At 39.4% G+C, this 27,993-nt stretch overlaps 4 protein-coding genes across 7 annotated transcripts; 1 reads left to right on the top strand and 3 right to left on the bottom strand.

Moving 5' to 3' along the window:
* Positions 1-180: 180 nt before the first annotated feature.
* Positions 181-2,194, bottom strand: LOC113010872 (extensin-like). Its single transcript, XM_026150118.1, has 4 exons — positions 1,803-2,194; positions 1,509-1,649; positions 1,311-1,429; positions 181-1,011 (listed from the first exon to the last, which is right to left on the bottom strand). Exons 1-4 carry the CDS (start codon positions 2,071-2,073, stop codon positions 202-204), a joined length of 1,341 nt encoding a protein of 446 aa, XP_026005903.1. The 5' UTR covers positions 2,074-2,194; the 3' UTR covers positions 181-201.
* A 115-nt stretch (positions 2,195-2,309) lies between these two features.
* LOC113010871 (glutamate-rich protein 6) lies at positions 2,310-6,969 on the top strand. 3 transcript variants are annotated; one of them, XM_026150115.1, is made up of 11 exons: positions 2,310-2,967; positions 3,550-3,636; positions 3,888-4,016; positions 4,117-4,203; positions 4,296-4,486; positions 4,609-4,673; positions 4,815-4,981; positions 5,529-5,611; positions 5,763-5,921; positions 6,150-6,363; positions 6,670-6,969. In XM_026150115.1, the coding sequence occupies exons 2-11, from the start codon at positions 3,625-3,627 to the stop codon at positions 6,922-6,924; spliced, it is 1,362 nt and encodes a 453-aa protein (XP_026005900.1). In that variant the 5' UTR covers positions 2,310-2,967; positions 3,550-3,624; the 3' UTR covers positions 6,925-6,969. The 3 variants fall into 3 exon arrangements, with proteins under 3 accessions (XP_026005900.1, XP_026005899.1, XP_026005902.1); XM_026150114.1 differs by lacking the exon at positions 3,550-3,636 and having other exon boundaries at positions 3,890-4,016; XM_026150117.1 differs by lacking the exon at positions 3,550-3,636 and having other exon boundaries at positions 3,888-3,961.
* A 574-nt stretch (positions 6,970-7,543) lies between these two features.
* selenot1a (selenoprotein T, 1a) lies at positions 7,544-14,472 on the bottom strand. The gene is made up of 6 exons (XM_026150119.1): positions 14,264-14,472; positions 13,364-13,474; positions 10,055-10,181; positions 8,486-8,573; positions 8,183-8,349; positions 7,544-8,068 (listed from the first exon to the last, which is right to left on the bottom strand). The coding sequence occupies exons 1-5, from the start codon at positions 14,395-14,397 to the stop codon at positions 8,225-8,227; spliced, it is 585 nt and encodes a 194-aa protein (XP_026005904.1). The 5' UTR covers positions 14,398-14,472; the 3' UTR covers positions 7,544-8,068; positions 8,183-8,224.
* Positions 14,473-15,417: 945 nt separating this feature from the next.
* kif2c (kinesin family member 2C) lies at positions 15,418-21,880 on the bottom strand. 2 transcript variants are annotated; one of them, XM_026150738.1, is made up of 23 exons: positions 21,782-21,880; positions 21,520-21,600; positions 21,330-21,418; positions 21,140-21,241; positions 20,620-20,668; positions 20,504-20,539; positions 19,600-19,746; positions 19,192-19,314; positions 18,963-19,060; positions 18,738-18,833; positions 18,578-18,632; positions 18,296-18,458; positions 18,032-18,122; positions 17,833-17,896; positions 17,665-17,756; positions 17,417-17,559; positions 17,063-17,276; positions 16,847-16,957; positions 16,693-16,760; positions 16,505-16,583; positions 16,343-16,423; positions 16,142-16,235; positions 15,418-15,713 (listed from the first exon to the last, which is right to left on the bottom strand). In XM_026150738.1, the coding sequence occupies exons 2-23, from the start codon at positions 21,578-21,580 to the stop codon at positions 15,652-15,654; spliced, it is 2,118 nt and encodes a 705-aa protein (XP_026006523.1). In that variant the 5' UTR covers positions 21,581-21,600; positions 21,782-21,880; the 3' UTR covers positions 15,418-15,651. The 2 variants fall into 2 exon arrangements, with proteins under 2 accessions (XP_026006523.1, XP_026006524.1); XM_026150739.1 differs by lacking the exon at positions 20,504-20,539.
* Positions 21,881-27,993: the final 6,113 nt, after the last annotated feature.

Genomic DNA, 27,993 nt, shown 5'->3' with positions numbered 1-27,993 from the left:
TGCAGACAACAGGGACATTAATCATTTAAATTTGAGCCCCCAACATCCAAATATCATCAAGTCTGCTTATTAATTCCAATCACCTTTGCACTAAATGCTCATAACATTTATGATTCTTGAGTTTGAATCTGTGGTGCTGATTGAGTTGAGCTGTTGAACAAAGAATTTCAAACCAAGAACTGGTGTTATTTAAAGCCTTTATTATATTTTCGTCAAACTATGACGAAAGGGCATTAACTGAACTTGTTGATGGAAGTGTGGAAAATTGTGCGACTGAGCTTGAGGCAGCAGAGTGTCTGTGCTTCCGCTTTCCAAGTCTGGATTAGGATTGCTTGGATATTGAGGAACAAATTGAGGGAAAGGCACAACATATTGAGGGAGTACGGTGTCCGAGCTTCCAGTAGCAGCCGCCAAATCTGCATTAGGGTTGTTCGGATATTGTGGAAGAGGGACAAACTGAGGGAAGAGAGGATACTGGGAGAGGAAATGCACATTGGGTGGACGCTGCAGTGAGTGGGGATAAGCGTCAGCGTTAGTTGTGGTTTCAGTATCTGCTGGCACAGGTAGTGGAAAGGGCAAAAGAAAAGGTGGACCAACTGGTTTGTAACCAGGTAAGAGAAACTCTGGAGGAATGAAGGATTCTGGCTTTGCAGTGGTGGTTGGGGCTGCTCTTGTGGCTGGAAGTGGGGGATAAAAGTAAGGATAGAGGGGGGGAAAGGGTGGAGGGTATTGCTGGAATGGGGGCATTTCTGACTGCTTAATGGGTTCTGCAGGATCTGATACGGGAACTGAAGGATATGGATAGTGCATTTGTTGTGGAAAGAAAAAGGGTTGAGGAACATGGGCATACAATTGGTCTGGATTTTTGCTAGTGTAGGGCATCTGGGAGTTTGATGCGGGGTCCTGAGGGGTTTGAGAGGCAGTCGTCATAAGAGCTGGTGCTGCAGGTTTGGAACACCAAAGGGAGATTGGAATACCCTGCCACCGCATTGGAAGCACATAACTGCCACCCTTTAAAACAAGAAGGAATATCAGGACTTGCGTGTTACCAGTCAAGGAGTTAAAGTTATTTACCCCCTTTTAAAAGAGCCATAATTGTTAGAGATCACAATATTAAGTGTTTATGTTTAGCCAAGAGACCGTTCCAAACCCATGACTAGCAAATTAAAGCCTCGGCCATCTAAGGAAGATTTTGCATAATTTTAATTTACTTTTGATAATTAAAAAAATAATCCTAAAACTAGCCAATTTTAACAGCAGGCTGCCAATTATTCAAATATAGCATAAGACTTAATTTCAGTTAAAATTACCTCTTGAACCACACTGCAGCCATCATAGGGAACCTGCATAACAAGTGACCGTAAGTTCCTCTGCATGTTGTAGCCACAGTTGGGAGGGACCTGGCTCAGAGGTACTGGCGGTGCATTTGCTATGGGAAAAAAAAGTTTACATGACGATGCAACCAAATGGACACTTTACAAAAAAAAGAAAGAGCCCTGCTTGCTTACCTTGGTCCACTGCTAGCTCTGACACTCCTCTTCCCGCTACCCTGAACTTCATCCGATCCCCACCGCACAGCAGCAAAGGTACCATGCGCCTCCATGCTGCTTCTCTGGAACTGGTGTCATACGTTTGGCCTTTTGACCAGCCTGACGTGGGGGGAAAAAAAAATCAAGAAGAGCAAGTTTTGCAATTATGCACAGAGGCATAGAGCTTTTAAATAAAAATGCAAGTACATCTCCAAATAAGCACGCTTTTCCTGCAGCCAGTGTCCTTACATAAACTGTGGACCTGAAGCTTACCTATAAAATCTGCTTGATAGGATTCCTCCACGGATGAGTTTGTAGAGGCTTTCCCATATTTAACCTCTGACTCAAGGCCTGAGCCTTTCCCGACAGATTTTCCGAATACGACTTTCCCCTTTCGTGCACCTAACGCATCGGCCTCTTTGCGCCCTCCTCGCCTCTCTGTTTTCGTTAGTCGGTAACAGTCTATTGCTTGCACTAAATGGCACATCAGAATAACAGCTACAGCACAACAAACGGAGGCACGTCTCCCTTTTTCTCTACGCATCGTTTAGCTGTGCGTGTCTCCTAGAAATGTTAAGAGCTGGAAGGCGAGACTTCGCCATGGCTATTTGTGCGGCAGCAAACAAGCCAGGTGCTGCCACGGCGAATCAGAAGCCGCTGCGGGGACATCAACGGATTCTCTAATTACCTGCACTATATGCACCTGAGTAATGTCTAGTTAACATTTTATTCTTAACGGGCTTTGTGTGTGTGTGTGTGTGTGTGTGTGTGTGTGTGTGTGTGTGTGTGAGTGAGTGAGTGAGTGAGAGAGGGAGAGAGAGAGAGAGTTTAATTAAGACACACAGTAATAATTAATGAGGTAAACTAAAAAAAAATAAATGCACAACCGCTGTCCCATCTAAAAATAGTATTGCATGTGTTCAGAAACCTCTGCTACTCATAAATGGAAGGCGCAAAAACAATTTCGGTCACGGAAGCGAGTTTCAGCTGCAGTTTCCAAGCTGACCAATGAAAACTGGGGATCAACCTCTTACGTGCTTAGAAAATATCGAGAATTTGAACATCTACGATGCCATGGCAACCACCAAAGCTCCACCTGCTGGTGAAGCTGCAGAAAGGCTGTTAAATGAACCACTGAGGTGGGATTATTCCCTGCCTCCAAATCCTTTGCAAACACTAGATTACCATATTTACACATTACAATAATTGTGGAAAGGTTTTGGCTTTTTTAAAATCCGGGGTCTTACCATAGATTTTACTGTTTATTAGAAATTTATGTCAGAACGCTTATGAATGTTAGCATAACCAGTCAGACAGCAACACAGATGAGGTCTGCTGTTATGTTTACACATTGCCATACAGCTATTTCATCTCCATGGTTACTAACAACACCGGCTAGTCTGAAGAATCGCTCAATACTTGACTACCACTGCGGCAAGTACGTGGTGTTTTATTGTCGTGTTGTCTTCATCTTATCTTCATATCTTCATAGACTATGTATAGAGGTGTTTGTTTTCACCAACTGTCAGCTTTATCTGTCTTTTTTCCCTCCTTAAATGATGACTGCTTTTATATATGTAAAAAATATATTAGACGTATTATACTTGGGTGTGTATGTGCTAGGAATAAGTTTTGATTCCTGGTAGCACATGAGACTAGCTCATTGAGCTGAGGATGGATTGTTTTATCTTGGGATAAAGACACTAAACACAGTCAAGACAAAAAGATGAAGTCCAGCTTTTCCTGCAAGTCTGTTCAAAGTACTAAAATATCTCCTACATGTACATTGACTGGTCACTTTATTAGATTGGTGGATCTTCTTTTGGCTTCAAAACTGCCTTGACTCTTCTTGGCACAGAGACAACAAGGTGCTGGAATCATTCCTCGGATAATTTGGTCCATGTTGATATGATAGCATCACACAGTTGCTGCAGATTTGTCAGCTGAATCCCTGATTGCACCACATCCCAAAGGCCCTCTACTGGACTAAATCACCCTTTATAACCATTCTATTCTTCAGTTTGAACTTCAGCAGGTTATCTTGACCACATCCACATTGGCTGGTTAGATGTAAGCGGTTGAACAGGAATACCTAATGAAGTGGCCAGTGAGTGTATATTTATAAATACATACCAACACTGTTAACAGTTCTCTTATTCAGACTTCTGTGTTTCATTAAATGGCACTGCTACATTAGCTCGTGATCTACTCCATGTTCCAGACGACCATATAAGACCTTGATTGGTTTCACATGGTCATATAATAATCTTGATATTATTATATGGATTAATATCTCACTCTTTCTAAAATCATTGAATGTTTCCTTTTATTTGTCATTTTTTCTCTTTGTCTGGTAAGAGGATGCGATGCAGTTGCCCAAAACCTGTCAGTGACCCACCCACCTATTGTATCAGAGCTGCGGGAGTTCTGAGGTACAATCGTGAGTCTGACAATCACAGGATGAATTTAACAACTTTTCCCCAAAGGGTAATAATAAATTAAAAGTCAAATATCTCCTTACTTTTTAAGGAAGGAAGCAAGGTGTTACAGATAATGTTACTCTGATAAAAAAAAAAATGTTATTCAGTCCCAGACAGAATACCCAGCACAATGTGAGTACTGTGGGGAAAAGGCTCATCCTCTACTTGTTCTAACATGGGTACATAATCCTGAGGTGAGGCAGATTGTAAATGGTCAAGTCAAAATCCCTAAATTCACCTATTGTACTACATGACCTCCTTACCCCCTCCTCTGTGTCCATCACAGACCCACTTCTGTTGTGCTCAGCGGCAGCAGCTATGTCAAATCCTGGTGAAGCAGAGACTTTTGTTTGAGGAGCGATCTAACCTAACCTTTGGTAATCTAACTTCAAAAGACCAGATGGAAATTCTGTATCACAAATCCAGAGAGAGTGAAGCTTACCACAAGTTTATGAAAGGCTTTCTGAGAAAACCTAGGTACACTTTTGTATGATTTTGCATGAAAATGCCTGTAAACAGAATGAAAGTAGGAACAGAAATATGACTCAAATAATGTGCAAAATTAATATGAGTAGCACTTATTTTGTATTTTTTCATAGAATACAATCAAGAGAATCTACAATCTATGGTGGTTACCCAGTTAATCTGCTTGCAGGGAAGACCTGTGAGTAGTTAGCAACATTCACACTGGAAGCCTGAAACTTTTGCATAGTCATAATAAACAGACAGACAGACAGACAGGTAACTGCATCTTGATTTTATAAAGCTCTGTGAAACTAACGCAGTCTATTTTGCTATTGTTTAGCTTTCTCTGCACCAGGGGTCTTCAGGTTAAGACTCTCACATGCTCCAGGAAAGGGGACAACGTATTGCAGTAGCACAAGTGAAAAATGCTTAAAAATGGAAGAGGAGGAGGTGTTGCTCCCTTTTTATGATTGGAAACCAGTTCAGTTTGGCATATGTAATCATCAGGTAACATGCAAATTAATATTACTTCTATTTTTCATGACCCACAGAGCTTGTTTTGTCTTATTATATTGTAAATATATGACGTTTTTCCAACACAGAGGTTTCATTTATGTTTGAATAGAGGCCTCAGACAGCTGCATTACACACTAATACAATGCCCCCATGTGGTCACACTGTGTCTACATAATACATTGAACCCAAAACCTTCACAAATGCAAGACTTTATTATTACGCTAAATAGTATTATTATTTATAAAGAGAAACTACTCAGTTTTAGTATCGTAAACTAGTAAAGCTGGGTAAAAAGGCCAAAAGACAATCAAAATGACCCTGCAGAGGCTGACGAGTTTAGACATTGAAAGAGAACTTGAATGTAGAGGTAAATTTGCAATAAAGCAACCCTCCCACTTCTTTCAAACTCCACACTATTAGGTTATAAGAATAATAATTGTTTTTTAAAAATAATTTTTCAAAAGTCCATGTTATTGTGTGCAAAATAGAATTTCTAGACATGATAATTTCTTCTTTTGAACTTTATCTGTATTCACAGGTGGGGTCTGGAGTTTTACAGAAATTTTATTCCAGTGGCATCACATTCCTTACCATGTTCCCTGGTGGCTCTGCTCAGGTCTTGTATCCTCTCAGATTTGATCAGATTGATCATGAGACTTTGCGGAAGTGATTTAAAAATGCACAATTTAAACATTAAAGAAATCCAGTGAATTCCAGTTGAATTGAATATCCTCTATAGTCAGTGTTCCTGTCCTTACCAGCTTGGTTACAGTTATCCCTCTGGCCTCTTGGCTGTACTTATCGTCGTCACTGAACACAATGGAAGAGTTTGTATAGTGTATGACGACGTCAGTGCCCCTAATCAACAAATCAGAGCTATATTCCAGTCTGATGGCAGAGCGACATGCTATCACACCAATGGAAACATATGGTAGATAGCATTTTTTTTTTTTTAATATTTACCATTTATTAAATATTGCCTCTTTAAATTATATTATTAGCCCTATAGTTGTTGTCATAGAGGTTGCTGTCAAAAAATGTTTTTGTCTATGGGGTGTAAATGTGATATTTAAAATTTGCACAGGTGAGCATAAATACATAATGGCAATGAGCTACAGTCCATTTATATGCATGTATTTTTTCTGTACTCGCATTGCAGGCTGTCCTTGAACATGTCTGGTGGCCGATGCTTAAACAATGCAGGCAATGTAACTTGTAAGTGGAGCTGGGGTACTCCCACACCCCTGCAGCCCATCTTTCTGTCCCTCAACAAAACTGTTGGAGTTCGAGTCCTGGGGAACAAACAAGTGTTTGTTTCCTTCTTGGCAGGCAGGCAACAGGCTAAGTTCAGTGTGGGTACCTGCTGCGCTCAGGTAAGACTGAAGCACTGTGCAACTAGTCTGCACATTGTGAACTGGCTATTTTATAGAATTAAACATATGACAAAACATAAGGGCTAAAATGGAAAAACAAAAATTGGAAAATATGTTCATTTTGAGTATGACACTGGAATAAGTCTAAAAGTTTGGATATGGGTATGCATTACTACCAGTTTTCTGATGTCTTTCTTTATGAAAGCAAATATTTTAACATTTAACTACACAGAGGGTTTAAATGATTTGCAAAATGACTGTAACAAATGCTAAAGTGCTTCATTAACGTGAAAAATCTTTGATTAGGGTGAATACGTGCATACTTCAGGTTCATCGCTCTCTAAAGACGAGCTGCTGGCATTGGCAGCCAAAATCAGGATCCACGCAGCAATTCAGCATCTTCACCAGTACCTGACGACGCCCTTACATCCCCAAAAACTTAAGACTACACCAGCCCATCACTTACAGGTTACTGCTCAAAGGCTCCTGAAAGTCAGTGATGATGTAATGATGAATGACAGTGACAAAGCCTTCATCCTCAAGTGCCTTCAGGATTGTTGATGTATATGTAATATTGGAACATGATGACAGTGACTGGAAAAAAAAAAAAAAAAAAAAAAAGCAAAGCTGGAAAAACATTTTGCATGTCTCATTTTTTTGACTTTAGTTACCAGAAAACGAAAGGAAAAAAAAAACAAAAAAAAAAAAAAAAAAAAACAACCATTTTATGTACTAGCACCTGAGTGCCAGCATGTCGATATATAGAGATAATCCTTATAGCATGCTTGGCTGAATCAGTATTTTCTCATTTTTAAGGCCAGACTTACCTTTATTTTAAATTCAATTTAAATGGAGCCCAGTTTCACAAAGAGAATATCAAGTAAAGGTATTATACAATTAACCCAATAAATGACTTTCATTACTCCTTGTCTAAATAAAGTCATCTGTTGCACATTAACCACTTTATTTCTTTTAGGCTGGTCTTGTAGTTGTTTTTTTTTGTTTTTTAATTTCTCCTCTCTTTTGCCTTGTAATATAAAATCAGTGTAGAGCTTCCCAAAGATTAGATAATCAGGTTGTTACTCCAGATATTTCATACCATTGCATAGTATACCCACAGTAAATTATAAGCCTGATGACAACAGATGCGTTAGTATGTCAACTCAACACCACACCGCAGTTTCAGAGTTAAATAGTTAACAATATGTTTTATTAATCTTCTTAGTTTCCTCCAAGGTTTGTAAATATAAAAATTCAGAAATCATACCAACAGGTTCCCAATGTTATTTTCACAACAGTGATGACAGACTTTTAAGTGCTGCAAATTTCTACACGGTAAACTACTTGATAAACAAATTTCTACATTTGGCTCAGTGGTACAAATGACACATAGTTTCTTTTTTTCCCCACAGAGATCAAATTATATTCAAATAGTTAAAGACTACAAGAACCAATGTTAACTCTCTCCTTATGGGCTCACTAATATCACCTGGATGAACTCTGTAGTAGTATGAATAGTACAAGAAAATGACAAAATGGCCAGCACTGTTGCCATGGATCCCACTCTGGCGTCAGGGGCGGGTCATCTCTAAGGGGCGCAGTGAAGAGTGATGGGGACATCCAGTCTGTGCTAGCAGTGTTCCTGCCTTCAGCGCAGACGTTCATAAACATCACCTCACAGCCCAGTGAGAAACCCACCTCAGACCTAGAAGGGCAGAGAAAGGAGCAGGCCAAATTAAAAAGCATAAACCTTCACTTTAGTAGAAGTGACTCCAAAACAAACAAACAAAAAAAGTCTTTGTCACACGACTGTACTTACATGGATGGGCTTTTAGCTTCAGCTAGGAATTGAACAGTAAGGTTATGAATGGTGGTGGTGCCTTGCGTTCATGTGAACGTTCATCTTCATTTCATTATCCAGGATTTGCACAAGCTGCTGCATGGAGGGCAGGTGACCTGACTCCAATTTGGACCACACTGGTACATCTATAAAAGAATATTTTCATTTTAATTTGTGGGCTAGATTTTGTTCCATCATCTCAAGTTTATGAATGTTATTGCAAGAAAAATGAAATAAAGTCAAATCCACTGGGCACTAAGTACGTGCTAGAATAACACTCACCATTTAATGTGATTTCAAACGCTCCTGTTGACATTAACTGGTTTTCAATCATGTTGCTGAGGAAGAACACCATCATGCAGGCATAAATCTGATGGAGAGGAAAGATTTCTTTTATTTAAACAGAGTCTGCAATGTTCAGTGAGCAGAAATTAGAACAAAAACCCCACAGGATAAAAGTGTAGTAACAGGTTAGCATGTAGCTGCTTTAAAATATGACGTTCATGCCATCCGTTAGTGTAGCGGTCCCCAACCTTTTTTTGCGCCACGGACCGGTTTATGCCCGACAATATTTTCACGGACCGGCCTTTAAGGTGTCGCGGATAACTACAACAAAATAAAACTAGTACCGGTACCGAAAAAAAAAAGAAGATTTATTCATAACACACGTGAAAACATCCAGGAAAACCGAGTTAATGATAAAAACGATAACAAAATGACGCTGAAAACCGATAAAAATCCTGAAAACCATACATTTCACACCTGAGCCTCAACTCTCGCGGCCCGGTACCAAACGACTCACGGACCGGCACCGGTCCGAGGGTTGGGGACCGCTGCGTTAGTGCAATTCAGTAGTCACTCTCAGTGGAGTAACACTTGCCAATATGTTAACATTGTGAAGTATATGGCTATTTCTCAAAATAAATACATTTTAAATCCAAGTAACATATGGGCTCCTGCAGTTATGCCGTTAAGACTTTACTGCAGGTCTAAGTTTTGTTTTATTTGTTACCCGTCTGCAGTTCGCATGACAGGGACTGACAGAGTTGTGCATGCCTGTTTTTGACGCACACTCTTGAGCAGCTCTCCCCATATTGGCTGATGAGATTACAGTGCAGTAGGATTACACAACAACAAATGACAGGGCCTGGCACAGTCATTAAAACCAGATTTCTGCTCTCAAGCCAGCTGATTTAGTGATAGCAGTCTAGATTCATGTTAAATATCATGCGAAAGGATTCCATGCATATACCAAAAGCAGCTTTAAAATCAAACACATACTCAGTGGAAGAAAAACTTAAGATAGTCTTTGTTATCAAACATATGTGGCTTAGAAGCAATTTTAAAAGAACAAATTCACTAGCAAAACCAGCCCAAACCAAAATGAATAAGTCTTTATTGTGTATTTAAAGGCAAGAGTTGCTGTTATGCGCTTGGGTTTCAATGGCACAAAAATAGTTTTTAATCTTTTTCAGCCTTCTGTTAAAATGCAAGAACGACCATTATTGCAGGAAGGCTTTTGGGATTTGCCAGGTCTCTAACCCTGGGGATAACAAATCCAAGCCAAACAATACTTAACAAAACAACCAGAAGCCACCAAATGAAGAGCTAATGAAATCCTGCGGGTTTTAGTTGTACTTGGCAGCCTGTAAGTAAACGGAAACTAGAGCCCACCTTTCTTCATTTCTACATGCTACCCACGCCTGTGCTATCTGCAATAACTTGCCAAAACAACGTGCAGCTCCATCTACTGAAAAGCCGGAGTCTGCCGTCTAACACGCTGTTACACATAAAAACACTACAGTAAAAACGTTCCCATAAGGACACAGTTTTGATTCCAGGAAACCTTACCTTATTTCCTTGGCCCCATTCCCACATTCCGGGGGCTTGCATACCAAAGAGAGCGAATGGGTCCCTGCCGATGATAATCAGCCCAATCACCAGCAGTTTGAAAACAGACAGGAAGGAAGCAACGTGTCTGTGGAAACAAAACAAAAATATGTTTAGATATGGATTTGAATACAGCTCTTATACGTGATAGCATAAAGCAGACAGAGCTTGTTACTGAAGTAAAATCTCTCCAAAATCTTTAGTTTTACATTGTGAGACATTGAAAACAATGGTTAAAGACTCTGAGGGGGCTTGATACCATCTCCATTTCTTTTGCACAGCTTTTCTCGTGTGTATTCATTAGAAGCCCAGAAAAATACCTAAGAGTCTCAGTAACACCACACCTTAACTACAACACCTGGGACTGCTACACAAATACATCTCACATGTAATACAAATACAATCCAATTCTCCAGGCAATGATTCCTCAAAATGCCACAGACTAATTATTCAGAAACCAAGTTATAGTCCATCTAAAACGGTAAACACAAAGAAACTGTTCCATAGCAACTAGAATACAATGAGAAAGATTTCATGTGTTATTTATAAGTTCTCTTTTGAACTTTATTATCATAAGTCACAGTGCTGATTGTTGTACAGATGGACTTGTTGGTTTAGCTAAATACCTAATGTTCTGATGCAAGTCTCAATCATCCAGGTAAGTAAATCCCAAAAAGTTGATTCTGTTCATCTGGATGTAGTGTTTTCAGTGGGAGAAACATTTCATCACTCATCCAAGTGACTTCTTCAGTCTCAGCTGACTGCAGGTTTCCCCAACCTTATAAACAGTGCATTGCATTGCATTATAACTGAAACCAGCCCACTGATTGAATAATGGGCTGTTAGGTCAGTTCCTTGATCATTAATATGCTGGTTTTAGTTACTATGCATTTACGCCTGTCATAGTGCCTGGTACTTTTTTTAGTAAATACTTGACCAGGGGTCTAAGCGATCCGAGCAGGTACTAAAATGTGACATCATCAGACTCCATGCCACCGATTTGCTGGTCAGTAGCATCACTTATCTCGTTCACAAAAATCAAAATCTGGAAATGAGAGAAACTGCTACAAAAACAACGCTGTGTTTCCAGAGTCTAGCGTTCACATCGTGGGATGCTCAGACGTGGTGCTATGACTAGGGATGGGTATTGATAAGATTTTCACGATTTCGATTCCATTTTCGATTCTGTTTAACGATTCGATTCTTTTTAAAAAAAAAAAAAAAAGGAGAACACTAAGGTCGAATAGCTTAGAACTTTTTATATCTTCTCTTTGAACAAGATAAAAATTTAGGAGTAACATGGCCTTACAAACCCAACAGTGACATCTTAAGAGATCCAGCCTACGGCTCTTCAATGGGGTGTCACAGGGTCCCCAGGACATAAAAAAAAAAAGTAAAAAAAAAAAAGTAAAATAATAAAATAAATATTCTTCTGTAGCAATAACAAAGTATAACAAATTATTCTGTAGCAATTACACAAGAATATCCAGTAATGTTCCTGCCTACAATTAAACACATTCACTTACCATCTGCTGTGGCAAATGGGTGCAAGCCTTTTACCACAATCTTAGCCACTGCTCTGTGACATTCGTCTATCCTGGCCTGAAAGGAGATGTTAACGGTAGACTGCAGCGAGAACTGCCAGCATCTGAGCCAGACTGTCTGTCTGTCTCTCTCATCATGATCACCTAAATGCGCAGTAATGGCAGGTTTTGTAATAAGGCAGATCGCGCTAACATAATATGCACTGTTAGTTGATTATTTACCTGCCACATTAACGGGAGAGGACGTGCAAACGTTACCGCTGCTGCTGGGTCCGAAGCGGAATTAAAAACACGACATTCATTTAAGGTTATCGCGTGTTTTGTGAGCTTTTCCATATTCGTAGTGTTTCCTCCCTTAAATGAAATGTCTACTTTGCAAGTATTGCAAGTTGCCCTGTTGTCATCTGTTCTCATAAAGTATAATCAAACTTTTGAGCGTTTGAGCCGCCATGTTTCCTGCCAGGTAAATGACGCTCCGCAACGTGGTGACGTCATTCGGGGCGACTGGAATCGATAAGGGAATCGTTTAAAAAAAATGGCAAACAACTCCAAGGAATTTAAACAGTGGGAACCGGTTCTCAACAAGAACCGGTTTTCGATACCCATCCCTAGCTATGACGACAGTCACGTGTGTTAGGTACCACTGCTTTGTAATAGAAAACCAGTTGATCCAAGTCTAGGTGTGGTAATCCATGGCCAGTAGGTACTAATGGAAAAGGGGCTTAGGTACCAAAGTACTTGGTACTACAACCCAATGGAAAGTCCTTGAAAATGAGTTGAGCCATGGCGAGCTAATCTTAGTAGGTACGAGTGGAAAAGGGCTATAAGAAATATGGGAAGTGGTGGATTTGGTCATTTGGAACAGATTTTTCATTACCCTCCCAAGTTAAGGCTACATTACTATTAACTAATACCTAATAGACCATTACGTATGTCATATAATCCTACACCATAACAAAGCTATACATTTTTAAAAACTGAAGGAAAAAAAAGTGCATGTCCCCACCCACCCATTTACATTTCAGAAGATTTCTGACTTCATTTATGTTGTTTCTTTCTTTTGTTTCTTTTTTTTTTTTTAAATCTTTATAGTTTTTAAACTTCTATGTCTGTAGCTTTTTGACCTGTTATATCTTGTGAAACAAATTTATCTGTAATGCTGACCCTGCATTAACTTAAAATGTGACAAATAAAACTAAAACACTAAAATAGTATGACATTCCACTTAATTTACATTTAAATACTTTAGCTGAAACCATCACATCCATGCCTGTACTGTATACACCAAGGAAGGTATGCAACTTCAGCCCCATGGCCTGAAAATTTAAGCAATTAAGGAATGCATCACAGTTGTTTGGATTTCCTGCGGAGAGTACCCATTTAACATCTTTAAAACTTGGGAATGCAAAATGAAGTAAGCTGGAGTAAAATTAGCCCAGTTCATCTAACAATTTATCTATTGCTGACATTTCGATTTGATTTGTAGACATTTTCTTCATTGGAGTGATTTTAGGACACTGGATCAAAACATCTTTAAAAAGGACAGCAGTTTAAGCAGTGTCTACCAAAACTACCAGACACCAATCCATGGCCAGATATGTTCGTGCTTGAGAATTTCACTTCCTTAGACAAATCACGGCTAATCCCAGGGAGCTTTCAGCCCACTTTAATAAGGCTCGACGTAATCCACTTGTAACAAGGCAGGCAATCTTTCGCTCTCGCTTACCGATACATGGGAACAGGAAGATAGTTCTCCCCTTCAATGCGGATGTCTGGGTACCGCTGGTACAAGGCCTGCGTGTACTCCTCAAACACCCGCTTGTATCCTCAGGAAATGCTGTGGGGGGAAACAAGGACACTGCTAGAAAGCCGAGCACAGTCTAAAGTCAAAACAGGACAGGCTAACAAAGGTTACGTTGATGATTTAGCACGAAGATTTGAATTTTAAACTTCTCTGTTGATCATTTACTCAAAAGTTTTATATGTGACTTGGCAGCAGCGCGTTATCATACATGAAAGCTGCATGTTCACCTTTGTGGGCTGTGTTTGCTTTAGTGACTAGCTTATTTACATTGCAAACGTGGCCTTAAAAAAATACTTTCCTCGTACACAAACGTCAAACAAAGTGAGAGTTTTCAGGTTAGCACACCGCCTCCTGGTCAGGTTAATATTTAGAATAGTTAGTGGACTAATTTGCCTAAAATCTCCAAGTCTATCAGCGAAAACAATATGTTAAATTTACCAACAATAACTGCAGACCAGTTATTTTACTGTAATCTGGGGGGGGAAAAATCCTGTCGTCGTAGCGTAACAATGATAACACATTAACATAACCTACACACAGTAGACGGTTTATTAAAGGTTTAACAGCGGAAGTGGAAGCCATGTTTTCCACCAAATGTTTACGAAAAAAGTGCAAAAAATTATCGACTTCCAGAAAATGATTTCAGTAGAGCTTTTGACAACTGTTTATTTATTCAGTTTGAACAACCCGGAGCGTTGTTATTTCCTAACAAACATCCGGTAAATTAACCTCCTATCGGCGAGCGTTTATTTTAGGCCTGCGACACTGTTAGCCGGGGGCTAGCGTGCAATGACTCGCCAGTTTTTTGGCTCATTTGCTTACCAGATTTGAAACCTGAGAAGAGGTCCAGTGGCAAACTGCATCTTCATTTTCTTTATGCCGCTGCTGTCACCAGCCGTGGCACAGCACAGGGAAAACACCCCCAAAACCAGGAGCGAGAACCGTATCCACTTCATGGCTATCCTCTTCGACGGTCTCTTCCTTAACCCGTCGTACGCAGGCAGGTTAATCTGTACATTTCGCTTCTGGTTGGTCCCTCCTTTTCCTCTTCATCCAATCGCAGGTTTTAACTAGTACTGGTTTCATCTTTAGCACCACCTCCCGCTCTGGCAGTTCAACTGATTGACAGAGCCTTTGGGCTAATAAAATATAACAACATGGATCACCCCATCTTAACCTCCTAAGACCCGAACTCTTCTACGGCATGCATTTTTAATTTCTCTTTGATATTTGGGCATATTGGGGCCCAATGAACGTAAAACCAAAGAATTACCACATTTTCTTTACCTTATTTTTAAGAAAAATAAGAGCCCCATATGAGGATATTCGTTTAAAATTTTGATAGAACAGTAGCAGTATATAACCTTGTAAGTGGAAATCAGGCCCCTGTAAAGCAAAATTGAGTATTTTGGTCTAAATAACCCAAAATGTGATGTCCACATATGTGGATGCCAGGTCCTAGGAGGTTAAAGATGGGATATTTCCTTAGTGGGTGTTTTGATAATAGTGTTGCAGCTGATTGGATACCTACTAAGGCCATATGGAGCAACACTTACACTGGCAAAATTCATGGAGTCATTGTGCACCATCATTCCCCCTTTTGAGATCAAAGTCTCATTATAGGATAGGGGCCATCAAAATGTTATATTGATTTTAAGTTAGCCTTCCCTCACAGGGGCCAAGTCAAATAGAAGCAAAATATTCTATAGCAGCTATTTGCTTTTACAAAAAACAAAAACAACAAACAAAAAAACCCCAGAAACCATCAACTTAGTCATTCAATTATTTATAATTATTTATACAGAGCCACATCTGACCAAGAATAAATCAATTCTGTTGAAATTTCAAATCTGAATCATAGTTTTGAAAGAGGTGAACTATGTTCACCTATGATGCAGAAAAGAAATCATACTGCATTCTTAGTGGTGGTATAATTTATTTAATGAGGTGCATAGACAACTTCAATGACCAATTCCATCAAGAATGAGCCCTCCAAAACTTGTCTCGATTTTTTAATGTACATGTATCCAATTCTGCACTAGAAATGAGCTGTCTGCCTAAAATATAAAATCACATATTTAATGAATAGTGTTCAAAAACATTTTATTGAATACACAGAAGTTAATACAATGAAACAAATATAGTAAGAACAAAACACAATTTTCTAATAAAACAGCTCGTTACTCAGAAGAGAAGGTTTTCTGCTTGATTTAGTGATTCAGCCTCGCTGATCGCTCCTGATCCACAGCAGACTGCAAAGCCATCACTGTCTCTGTGGATGAAACAAATGAATGTAAAGCACACCAAAGTAAATCCTTTCTTAATCCTTTGTCAGGCTATACATTTAATTTTGACAAAACAAGATGACTGTTTGGCATCTATGCATTTTTCTCCCAATCTCACCCTGAAAATAATGACTAAATACAGCAGGAAAGTGTTTAGAGAGGTCACATTTGGAAACGGTTTTTCTTTCTATAGTAACAAAATTCTTTTTACAAGCCCTAGGTATTGCCCCCTGGTGGCCATTAAAAAGAATAGAATTTTAAGACAGAGTCTACACCTTTATTTAAAACAAAAAAACAAACAAAAGAAAAAAGGCTGGAGCTGTGTTAGAAGGGGTAAAGTTTTGTGTAATGAGCAAGCAGATTTAGTACATTACATTAACAAAACAAATCAAGCAATATTTTGGTTGGTACAAACCCAATAACTTTTTGGAATGATCAACCAGATTGGGGAGTCCTTCCTCGATGTTGTATGAGATTTGGCCCATTTCTTGTACGAGGTCACCTCCCCTCTGAGTAGAAAAAAATAAAAAATAGGCGAAATTACTAATTTAAAAAAATAAAATGACATTGTAACTTGAATCCTGGGAAAAAACATACAAAGTTAGGAAAACTCTACCTTGAGCTCTGAATAAACTTTCTCCTCCAGCTCAGCCACCTGAGATATGGCATCATACACACCGGTATCCAAAACTGATTCCTACATCACAAAAAGAGTGACAAGTTAAATCTGAGAAACTTCCACACAGGTTATAACTGGATTCATGCTGTGCAAGCTTACCTCTTCTGAGGAGCTATTCATTGGCTCCTGTGTCTTAGGTGCTTCACTGGCTTTGGAATTGCCATTAAGTTCCTTCACTCTGCAGAAAATGTTTCAAGCTTCATCATACAATAAGGCGACTGAGAATTCCCATTAGAAAAAAAAAAAACAAGCCCACAGATTCAGAGCTTCATATGCTAAATACATACCTGTCAGCATAGCGCAATGTGTTCATTGTATATTCACATGAGGTCATACCTGGAGACACCATAGCAATCTGTGAAACAAAGAAAAATTTTTATTTGATGTGGATTTCAAAATATCCAATGCTGAGAGGAAGTCAAATTTGGTGTGGTAACATACCATGCAGGTCCTGGACTTCTCTCCAATGAAAGAATCCCTGAGGACTTTGGTCAAAGTGCTCATTCGGAAAGGAATGTGATCACTGTTCTTTCCCAGTGAACGGATACACTCCTACAGGATACAAGAGAGGAAACAACAGCGTTTTGAGTTGCTGTGCATACATATTTAATGGAGAGAAAACAGAGTACTTCTGCCTTTTAATCAGCCATCGCTTACCTTGAGAGCCAGAAGGCTGCGGTTGATCTCGGCAGTCTCAACTAAAGTACTCCGGTCATTGCTGCTGACATCTGTACCACGCTCATTGCCAGCCAAATCGATCAGTGAAAACTTGCCGTGCAGCGTGGTAGCACGGTCATTGCGCCGAAGAACAATTTGAAGGATTGCATGAGAGCGGGATGAGTTGGCATTGGCTGAGGTTTGGCCCGACGTTCTGGAAAAGACAGTGAGATTCTAACTTAGAGTTTGCCTACCTACGGTACACTAATGGGTAATTAATACGTTTTTGTGCCCTTTCAGCCACAAAGAAAAATGCACAAGGAAACATCAAACACATTCTTGATACTAAACTACCTGCATGAACTGCCAATCTGTATCATCTTGATGACCTCCTCTGCTGAGGTCACATAGACCTCTTCGAGGCCGACCACCTGAACCTGTTGTCGTTCATCTTCCAAAACACGCAGCTTGGCCTTCTTATGCAGCAGGTCATACACCTAAATAAAAATAAATAAAGGTCTAGTTTGCTATATGGATTAATTGAACACGTGGATTCAATAGATATCTTCTGAGTGAAGGGTGTTCCCTTCACGTCTTCCTACCTTGCCGTTGTAAATCTCAAAGAAGCTGACGTAGGCAGAGAGATCCAAATTAGCATACCTCCTGTGGTGGAGGTAGGCAAAAACATCCTGGGCTAGAAGTGAATAGACTCAAATTATGACAAAGTCTGTTTTTTGTACAAAATCCAGTTGTTTCATTTAAGGTCCTACCTGCTAATGCGTAGATGCCTTTAGCACTGTTCTGCTGCTTTCCTGTGAAATCACCTCCCATTGTCTTAAAAACAAATAAAGACTTTGAATAAATTCCACATTTGCAAAATTGTGCTTCAACCCCCCCCCCCCCCAAAAAAAACAAAAAAAAAAAACAAAACAAAAAACCCTCAAAATCTTAGATCAAGTGGAGACTTACATGAGTCTTACCACTTCCTGTCTGGCCATAGGCAAAACATGTTGCCATACCACCTTCAAAAATGGACTGGACTAAAGGTTTAGCTGTGAACCTAAAAGGAAAATCAGAATTTTAGTCATCATAACATTAACAGGAAAATTACAGCATGTATAAAAGTATACATCGAGTCTCCATTGTACTGGTTAATGTCCCAGTTGAAAAAGCTAAGTTAGAAAATGTACAATCAGAGCCACTGTTGGCTTAAAGGAAAAATTAGGTAGTTACTTGTAGACAAGTTCATTGGTGGCGGTCTCATCAAAGGAGTAGTCAAAGTGGAAGACTTGATTGTCCAAGTACTTGGTGAGGTCCACCTTGTGTTTTGGCTCATGGACCAGTAACGCACCTTTCCCAGGTACAGACACCACATCAATCTCCTTTTTATTAATCTCTACAATACACAAGAGTATCGGAGTTAGTGTATAAACATGGCAACTGTTTTCTCTCCCTCAATTACTCCTTTATATTCAGATGATAGAATAGAGAATCTACAAATTATTCCTGACCTACCCTGCTTGTTAAAGGGCCGCTTGCGAACACACACACAAATCCTTTGGGGCTCAATCTTAAAAAAAGGCAAGAGATGTGCAGAGAAATGACTGTGCTACAGTTTGCAAAGCTACAATAAAACTTTCTGGATGGAACATTGTAAGTCCATGTTCAAACCTACCGTTTCAGTAGTTGATAAGGGTGTGATTTCCAAAGTCGCTCTGAAATCCTGAATCATCTCAAAGAACTTCTGGTTGGGCCGGGAACCTTCCAGAAACTATAAAGACAAGCAAACAAAAGGTACTGTAACAAAATGAGGAGTAGTTTTGCTCATGTTTAAAACAATTTACATAAAAAAAAAAAAATAATAATAATAATAATAAAAATGGTTGAAGAAATCTTTCACCTTTCCCCTCTTGGTTTGCATATCTGGGGGCTTTACAACACAAGAGAGCCTTTTATTGCCTTTGTTCAACTCCACGGGAGCCACAGATTTCCTCCTGCCTGAAACGTGAAAAACCAAACAAACAATATACACACTGAATATATACACACACACACACACACACACACTGAAATAAATAAATAAATGAGATGTTAACACCTAATACCAATAAAATGGTAAGGTTACATACCTTTAACTGTGGATGGAGGAGGCATTTTCTCAGGTTCATCATTTTGCTTTATGGCCTCAGGAACAAAAGGCTGCAAAGTCGCTGGTTGTGTATCATTCTTTTTACGCTGCTGATTCGGAATTACTAGATGACAAAAAACAAATATAATTCAGATTTAACAGAAGGAAAAGACCAAAATATTTCTTCATACATTTAAAGTACTCAGAAACTTATTCAAATACATTTTAACAGGTACATGATATGACTTTGTACCCTGCAGATAACCAAATGAATATGGCATGGTCACCAACAACAACATGTTGTTAAATGAAACGGATGTGGCTCTGTTATGATTTTTTAAAATGCGTTATGCATTTTAAAAAATCTTTTTGTTTTCTGTTTTAAATGAATAAGTAAATCACAACCAACCAGAGTTTTTGAGGACTGGTGATGGTGGGGGCTCGGGATGTATGGTTTCTGGGTTAGCTGAAAAGGATTCTATAGCTGAGACTGGTCCTTGAACAGAACCTGGAGCCTGAAACATACACGTCTGCCGAGCCTGGGACCGAGTAGCAACTGAAAGTGACACAAAACCAAGTCAAACTGCTGAAATATGCGTTTATGCAATTCAGACTGATTATTACCAGCATTATTGATCTGGATTAAGACAGCCACTACTGGTATAATGGAGGAGAAGGAGGAGGAGGAGAAGGAGAAGAAGAAGAAGAAGAAGAAGAAGAAAAAAAAAAAAAAAAGCTGTACGAGGCTGTGTGGCAAAACACAAGTGACACCAACAGTAAATTCACCACTTATTTTTCTAAAAACAGAACAACCAAATTAGACATCCACAGTGGTAGAAAAGTGTGTTTTAAGTGAATAACAAAGATATGAAAACACTAATGTGCTGGTCATTAAAATGGTTCTAAGTCCTAAAAAAAGGACTTAGAGGCCACTGTACATGCACTGTTTATTCTCCAATGAACTGATCAACCAGTGATAACAATCAGCGGTCCTTTTTATAGCACGATCTTATTTCTCAACAGGCAGAATTTAAGGACGAAGAGACAAAAAAAAAAAAAAAAAAAAAAAAAAACCCCCCCCCCCCCAAAACAAACAAAAAAACCCCAAAAAAACATTGCTGCATATGCATATACAATCACCCAACACCTAAGTGTGTTTGATTTGCATCCCTTGTGCGTTATTATTAATCTAATGTACATCTAAAATCTGGGAGCAGAGGTCAGCTCTTGCAGGACTGTCACTCCTCGCCCTTGCACCCATAACCAAAACAGGACAGATTTGCTTTAACAAAAAACATGCACGCCGCGCCGACCTGACTCTTCAGTTCTTGTGACTGCCGTAGTAGAAGCTTTTGGAAGGAAAGAAGCCATTAGGCAAGAGTACTTAACATTTACACCTGACACACACAGAGAATCAATATTTACATACAGGAGGCAGGTGCAGGAATCCTAGAGGAGCGCAGTCGACCCTCGTATTTCTACAGAATAAAAACAGAAAGAAAACTGTATAATGCTCAGTCCAGTCAGCCACTTAACTCCCTCATAAGAAGCACCGTGTACTTATGTGTAATATAAGTTATTAGAAGATCATTCTGTATGTAGTTACATCAAACACTTATAAAACAAACAAAAATGCTCAATTTGAATTAATCCACTGTCTTAAGGTCATCAACGTGTGGAGTAGAGCATTGCTTCAGGTTTGCTCACAGGAAGTGTTCATTTACAACTACAGTTGAGTTCCTTTTGGATTACACCTCATACAGCATAAGGCTTCTACTGAACATTCAAATTCAACTCACATGCACCCTTACCTGAAATAAGGGTCAACTTAATGTCACAGGAGAGGCTACACAAGGAAGCAGGATCATCTAACCTTGCTGTCATCTGGTGACTGACAGCAAGGTTAATGTAATAAATTATGAGAAAAAACAATGTAGGCTAGCACTTACCTTTTCTGGAACACGAGTCGGTGGGTCAGGAGTTGAGCTTGTGATTGAATTTATAGGGTCCAAAACCTCTGGATTGAGTATACATAACTCACTTAGATCAATCTAAAACACAGAAGAAGAAGCAGACTCAGCATATAGGATATGTTAATGTATACTTGGTTGATATCACCTCAGTTACGACATTACTGACCCCCTTTCCACGGCACATGTTCCTCTCATGCCACTCAACCATAACTGTGGACTTGTCAACGGATTTCACGGTGGCCGAATGGACTCGACCTAGTTCACGTACATAAAAAAGCATGCCTGAGTTAAACTCACCGCACACGGGAAGTACAAAAACACATAATACGAACGGATTTAATGCAACATGAGCTCACCATCACTGCGGCTGATCTGGACAGAGAGTCCAACGAGAAGTCGGGACAGGCTGTTCTCCATGATAGCGCCTTCTTAAAAAGCTGAAAATAATGAAGGTAACGTTAGCGTATTAAGTATCCAACTCATTCTCTACCAGTTGTGCTGTCGTCGCTGTGAAAATATGCCGCCTTTTCATGGAAACGTAAAGTTTGATAAAACCAAACCGTCAGTTGTTTCCATTTGTTTGTTTTTAGTTTCTTTCAAGATAAAAATCACACTTACCTTTCACCCGTACCAAACTCAACAGCGCCCAGAATTTAAACTGGCGTTATTTCCGAGTATTTAAGAATCTGATTGGTCTTCGTCATTTCATAGAGTCCGGCGTTCTTCTTCTACGGATTTATAGGTGGTATTTAAATTGATGTTACACTGCCACTCATCGGACAAGTTAGGAAGAACCGCTACAGTTGTGCAAATCTAAGAATTAAAGTTAAAGTTACCAAATACTCGTCACTGATATTTATCCTGAACTCAACTAAATTTTATTTTCTAAACCTTAACTGAAACTGAAAATAAACATGATATAAAATCATTATACAACCAGCAATGGTTTAGCAATATATTTCTGCATGACTTTATCTGTCTCACATATCAGTTGTAGCCCTTTGATTTACAACATTGTTTTGGTTCATTCCCCCCCCCCCCAGGCATTTCTTACACACTTAATCAGTTAATCAGGCTGAGATCTGGACTTTGACTGGGTCATTGCAACACATTTGTTCTTTTCTTTTTCTGCTATTCTCGTGTAGATTTGGTGCTGTGTTTGGGATCATTGTCCTGCTGTATGCTGTAATTTTGGCAAACCTTTAGCTTGTCATTGCTTCACATTTGACTCTAGAATACAGAGGAGGTCGTGATCAACTTAGTGACTGCCCTAGTCCTGTGGCTGCAAACCAAGCCTTACTCATCACCCCTCCATCACTGTGCATTGCAATTGTTGTGAGATGTTTGTCCTGATATGCTGTGTTTGGTTTTCAGTGTGCATTATGACCAAAAATCACCACTTTGGTCTTTTCTGTCCAACAGACATTGTTCCACAACTCTTGTGGTTTGTTGAGATGCAACTTTGGGAAAGTCGTGTTGCTGTGTTCTTTTTAGAGAGAATAGACTTTCCCCTTTCAAATCTTCCAGACAAACCTTATTTGTTCAGTATTTTTCTAATCGCAGTTTAACATTTAACATCCTAACGGAGGACTGTAAAGTCTGAAATGTAGCTTTTGGATTTTTTGCAGTTTCTGTGAGCATTGCATGACCTTGACCTAGGGATGAATTTCCTGAGATGTCCGCTCTTGGGAAGATTGTAACATTGTGTTAACACACACCTGAATGCTCCAGACCAGCAAAGTACCAAAACCCCTATTTTCATAGTTTGGTCACACTTGCAGATGCTTAATTAACGACACATGCATTTGATTGGCAGCACCTGGCTGTTACTTACCCTCATAATTCCTTTGGAAAGAGTAGGAGTGTAGTTAGTTTTGACAGGACTGTATCTACTTATTTGGTAGAAAGTCCAGACTACTCCCACTCGCTTCAAATGTAGCAGTGCAGCCTAGAGTTTAACTCGCTACAGATCACTATGAGATGTGACATTAAAAATAATGACAGAAAACAGACCGATGCATTTCTCAGAATTCACATTTGCCACATTATGGAGTAATTAGACTTTCAGCAATACAACATTGCACTATGACACAGTGATTTTGTTATCTTAACATGAACAGGCTAACAACTGTTTACATGTAGATCACATAAAACACTGTTCTGTGCAAGATTTTATTTTAAATTTTGAAATACTTTTTAGATCATAGGAATATTACCAATGAAACCTAAACAACAAATTTAGAGACAGTACAAGTACAGACTTTAGTCCTGTTTTCCATAGTCCAATGGCAGCCATGCCGATATTGGACTATTGATTTGGCACATCCGTACAAAATATAATAAAAATGCTGCAAACAAATATAATTGCAGCTTTTTTCAGTGGGAGGCTATTTTTAATAGGGTAGGGGCATTATCATGACATCACTGAAACCAAACAGGCCTCTTTTAATATTACATTTATAGATATTCCAGTCCGTGAACACATCCCTGATCATTCCACAGTGATCCCCAAATGTGCTAAAAGCTGATCTAATTGGCCTATTGCATTTCATGCTTGCGACCACAAGAATCCAGTGTTTATCCACACGCTGCCTCTCTTCTCACACTCACTGCAAACCAGGCACAACATTTCAGTCCTCCGTGACATCAACAATCAGGGACAGCTGGAGAATGACCCATAATGCAGTTCAGCCTTGCCTTCAGTGTGGGAGGCTTCCCATTTTTTTCTCTTTTCTTTTTCACCCCTTAGCCTCCCCACTACGTGCCCACACCCTCTCAATTTTCAAACCTCCTAACTATACACAAGCTAGACTTATGTATACACATTCTCCACGAGCGAACGCTGACACATGACAAATCAAAGCTCTAATAAACAGCTTGCGCTGAACAATTTCCCCACCACCACCAAAGGACGAAAAATAAACAAATCCCTGTCGGTTGAGCATCCAGGCCATTTGGTAGGTCTGTCTGTTGATGACTGGGTGGCCCAGGGCTGCTTGGTGTGAGGCCTGGGATGGAGCCACAACTGTTTCCTGTGGGCAGTCCAACCCCCAGAACCTCTCCACAACTGGCTTAGTGGGTGGTATTCCCCTCCTCCCTTTTTTTCCCCTCTCATCCCCTAAACCTCTAGACCCTCCTCTCCCTCCTCTCCTTTCCAAGCAGTTCTCCTTCCCCCTTTTCCTCCCCTTACTCTGTCAGTCCATCCATTCTCACAGCCATAGTCCTCAGCTCAACACTTCCCCAGTGGCCTCAAGTGGACCGAGTAAGATAAGAAAAAATGTAAAGAAACCTTGTCTCTGTGTGCACTTAGTCCAAGTATGCCCTCATCATTTACATAAAGCTAAAAACTGTCACAAAGGTGTGATTTTTGCCTGATTACAAAAACATTTGGGGGGGTTAGTAAAGTATCACACATCCTCATCCACATTTTCTTCTTTTTAACATATATATTTAAAGCTATAACACATTGTTTCTCTTTTTCAAGCTTTAAACTACAAAATAAACCATGAACCAGCTGACAGTGCACATCATTAAAATGTTCTTTGAATTGACTCACTCGGTGATGATGTTTTATCACTTCACATGTGTCTGTCCCAAAACTGAGCATGAGCTCTTGTAAATGCACATCCTGTTATACACAGGCTAGGTCACGGGAATGTGAAATAATGTAACAAAACAGTAGCATCTGTGGCTTTATGCTTTTGTTATTTTCATATACCTTTGTGCGTGTTTATTCAGATTTTTCTCATGACTTTGTGACTGTTGCGGAGAATGTCTCGCACATGTTGCAGAGACTTCAGGGTGGGCTTTCCCTTCAAGCAGCCAGCTCTGTTCCACATTTGTTTGTTCATACTGATAAGGGTTCAATACTTGGCTGAAAAACACTAGAAAAAAACAAACTGAAAATTGGGTTTTTGAGTTCAAGTCTCCTCTTTTAAACACCAAAGTTGGCCTCAACACTGTCACGCCACGCAAAGATCACAGTTGCCGAAAGGACACAGCGGCATTTTTAGGTGCTGGCTTCACAGCGTCGATTGTTGGTGGTGTTTGATCCGAAGAAGAACGCAGTCTTGTATCTGTTGGCCCTGTCACTGTTTAACCGCTCCCCTTTTTTCCACCCGTCCAAAAGCATATTTTCTCAGTGTAAAGAAAATTGGCGGAGGCCGTAGCTCTGTTCCTCTATACAGACTAAATAAACATGCACATGCATACTGTACGTGAGCTGAGCACACTTATAAACCACCCAGGAAGGCTGACAGATGAGGAGAGGAGCAGTGAGAGAAACAGAGAAGGAAAAACTGAACTACTTTTTCATATTCTTTCTTTTTTGTATGGTATTAATAGCAATAATAATTCTGTAACCCTTGCCAAACCTAACACTAATATGAAATTAGGTCTTTAGAATAAGTTTAGCATTTGGGTGTAAGCTGTCGGCGAGCATTAGTCAGTTTTTCCCTAAATATGAAGCGGACTTTAATTCTGTGTCAGCCCTATAGTGATGCTGAAATACTGACCAATGAGGCAGTTCGTAGTGGGCATGTGATTTGCTATAATCGTGTCTGTAATGTGTGGTTTTATCAAATGGTTTTCATCTTTTTTATCTTTCTAAGATAAAAACCCTAAATATATAGGGTCTGTATTGCATTTTACAACATGACCAGCAGAGAGCAATATAACTACAAACAGAACTGACAGCATGCAGTCAGGTACAGCTAACTGTGGGATTTGAAATAAAAGTGCTGACAGGACTCAAGATCCAGTATTAGAATGCAGGTTTTCTTCTTTTCCATAGCATAGCTTTGGGTTGGTACGTGCTGTTCCATAACTGAACCCACTGCGCATCCAGCAGGGAATTAAATCTTCTCAAGCCAGAGAGCTAAACGTGCAACTGGAACATTCACTCATTAAAGCATGTTCGTATTCTTGGCATGTGGAGATCCAGTAAATAATGCCAGTGACCCTTTTTTTCTTTCTTTCCATGCCATTATTTTAAAAAAGTAAGTACTAAATTTTCTCTTCAGCCACATCATTTCAAGCTTTGGAGTCATTCACTGAGGACTTCACTCACCTTTGAACTTGTGAGTGCAGCCAGACAAAGTTCTATTTTTTCCCCACTGCTCGCAAATGCATATCTGTTTCTTCAGCAATAATTTTATTTATTTATTTTGGCTCAGAAGTAAACAATGGTTCATGCAGTACCTGCAATTACAGTAACACTATGGGCATGTGTTTTCGGCCTGTACATTAATGTAATTATCATTTTTATACCTAAAGTTAAAAATGCAATTAATAGAATCATTATTATGGGCACAGAAAACTGGCTTTTTGTTAATGATTAGCCAGCAGTGTATGTTATATACACTGCTGGCTAATATTACAGATCCACTAGAATCTAGTCAGCACACTCAGTAAGATAAATATTTAAATAAACTAAAGCCAAGATTGATGACAGTGTTGGCACAGAACTAAGTGCACTTATTCAAGTTACAGGTATGCTACTTTATGCTTCTACTACATTCTCATGTGATAGTTTTATTACTAAATTCTTTATAAGTCAAACAAACAAACAGAAAACTATTGTTTACAGTCCAGTAGATTTTTATGCTAAAATTCAAATGGTTTCATTTAACAGCCGTTTTGAGGCCAAAGAACTAAACTTAACACGTGCATCCACTGGTATTTATGTAGTGATACTTTATCTGTAAGTAGTACTTTATATATGCTGTATTAAGTTACTAATTAGCAACAATTTGATGTGATGGTGTTGTATTTTAAAACAGAATCTACCTGTGAATAGCATAATGGTTATCTCCCTGCCTTTTTGTGGTAGCCAGGTAACTGGTAATGGTGATTTGAGTGTTTGGCTTTAAAAGGAATGATTAGTTCCTGTAATGACTTTGGCTGGGTGGTTTAAGCTGCTAAATCTGACATATGACCACACCCCATCTGTGGGCATCCTGTACGTTTAATGTAAACTGTAAAAAAGCAACACCCTAATTGCATCACTGGATCACGCTTTACAAGTTTGAATAAATGTTTATTTTTGTTTTGTATGAGTTTGTCAGAAGATGCGTACACTGTGATTATAAAGGGATGAACATGGTGGGCTGTGGTGTTTAAATAGTGTTCAGATGGTATTAAGGGGCCCAGAGTGAAGAAAATATCACCCATACCATTATAGCACCAGCCTGACCTGCTGGTACAAGGCAGAACGGATCCATGCTTTCATTTTGTTGACGCCAAATTCTCATCCGACCATTTGAATGTTGAAGCAGAAACTGAGGCTTATCGGACCAGGTAGTGTTTTTCCTAATCTTCTGTTGTCCAGTTTTGGTAAGCCTGTGAGAACTGTAGCCTCAGTTCTTCTTCTTAGCTGACAGGACTGGTGTTAAGTGTGGTCTTCTGCAGCTTTCAGAGATGCTCTTATGAATTGGTTGTAACGAGTGGTTATTGGAGTTACTGTTGCCTTCCCATCAGCTCAAAGCACTCTAGCTATTCTCCTCTGGCATCAACAAGACGTTATCACCCAGAGAACTGATGCTCTCTCTCTTTTTTTTTTTACACCATTCTCTGTAAACACCAGAGATGTTTGTGCGGGAAAATCCCAGTTGATCAGCTGTTTCTGAAATACTCAGACCAACAAGTCTGAAACCACACACGTGCCACCTTCAGAGTCCTTTAAATCACTTCTCTTCTTCATTGTGATGCTTGGTGTGAAAATCCTAAATATTGTCACCCTACATGTGAAGCTATTTTGAAGAATTTGAAAGTAAAAGGCATTATAGCCTTTAGATACAGTACTGAAATATCATTAATGTCATCTACATGGC

Source organism: Astatotilapia calliptera, chromosome 18, assembly GCF_900246225.1.
Source record: "Astatotilapia calliptera chromosome 18, fAstCal1.2, whole genome shotgun sequence".
Classification (NCBI taxonomy): Eukaryota; Metazoa; Chordata; class Actinopteri; order Cichliformes; family Cichlidae; genus Astatotilapia; species Astatotilapia calliptera.
The sequence above is the reverse complement of the archived record's forward strand: the minus strand, read 5'-3'. Positions and strand labels throughout refer to the sequence as shown.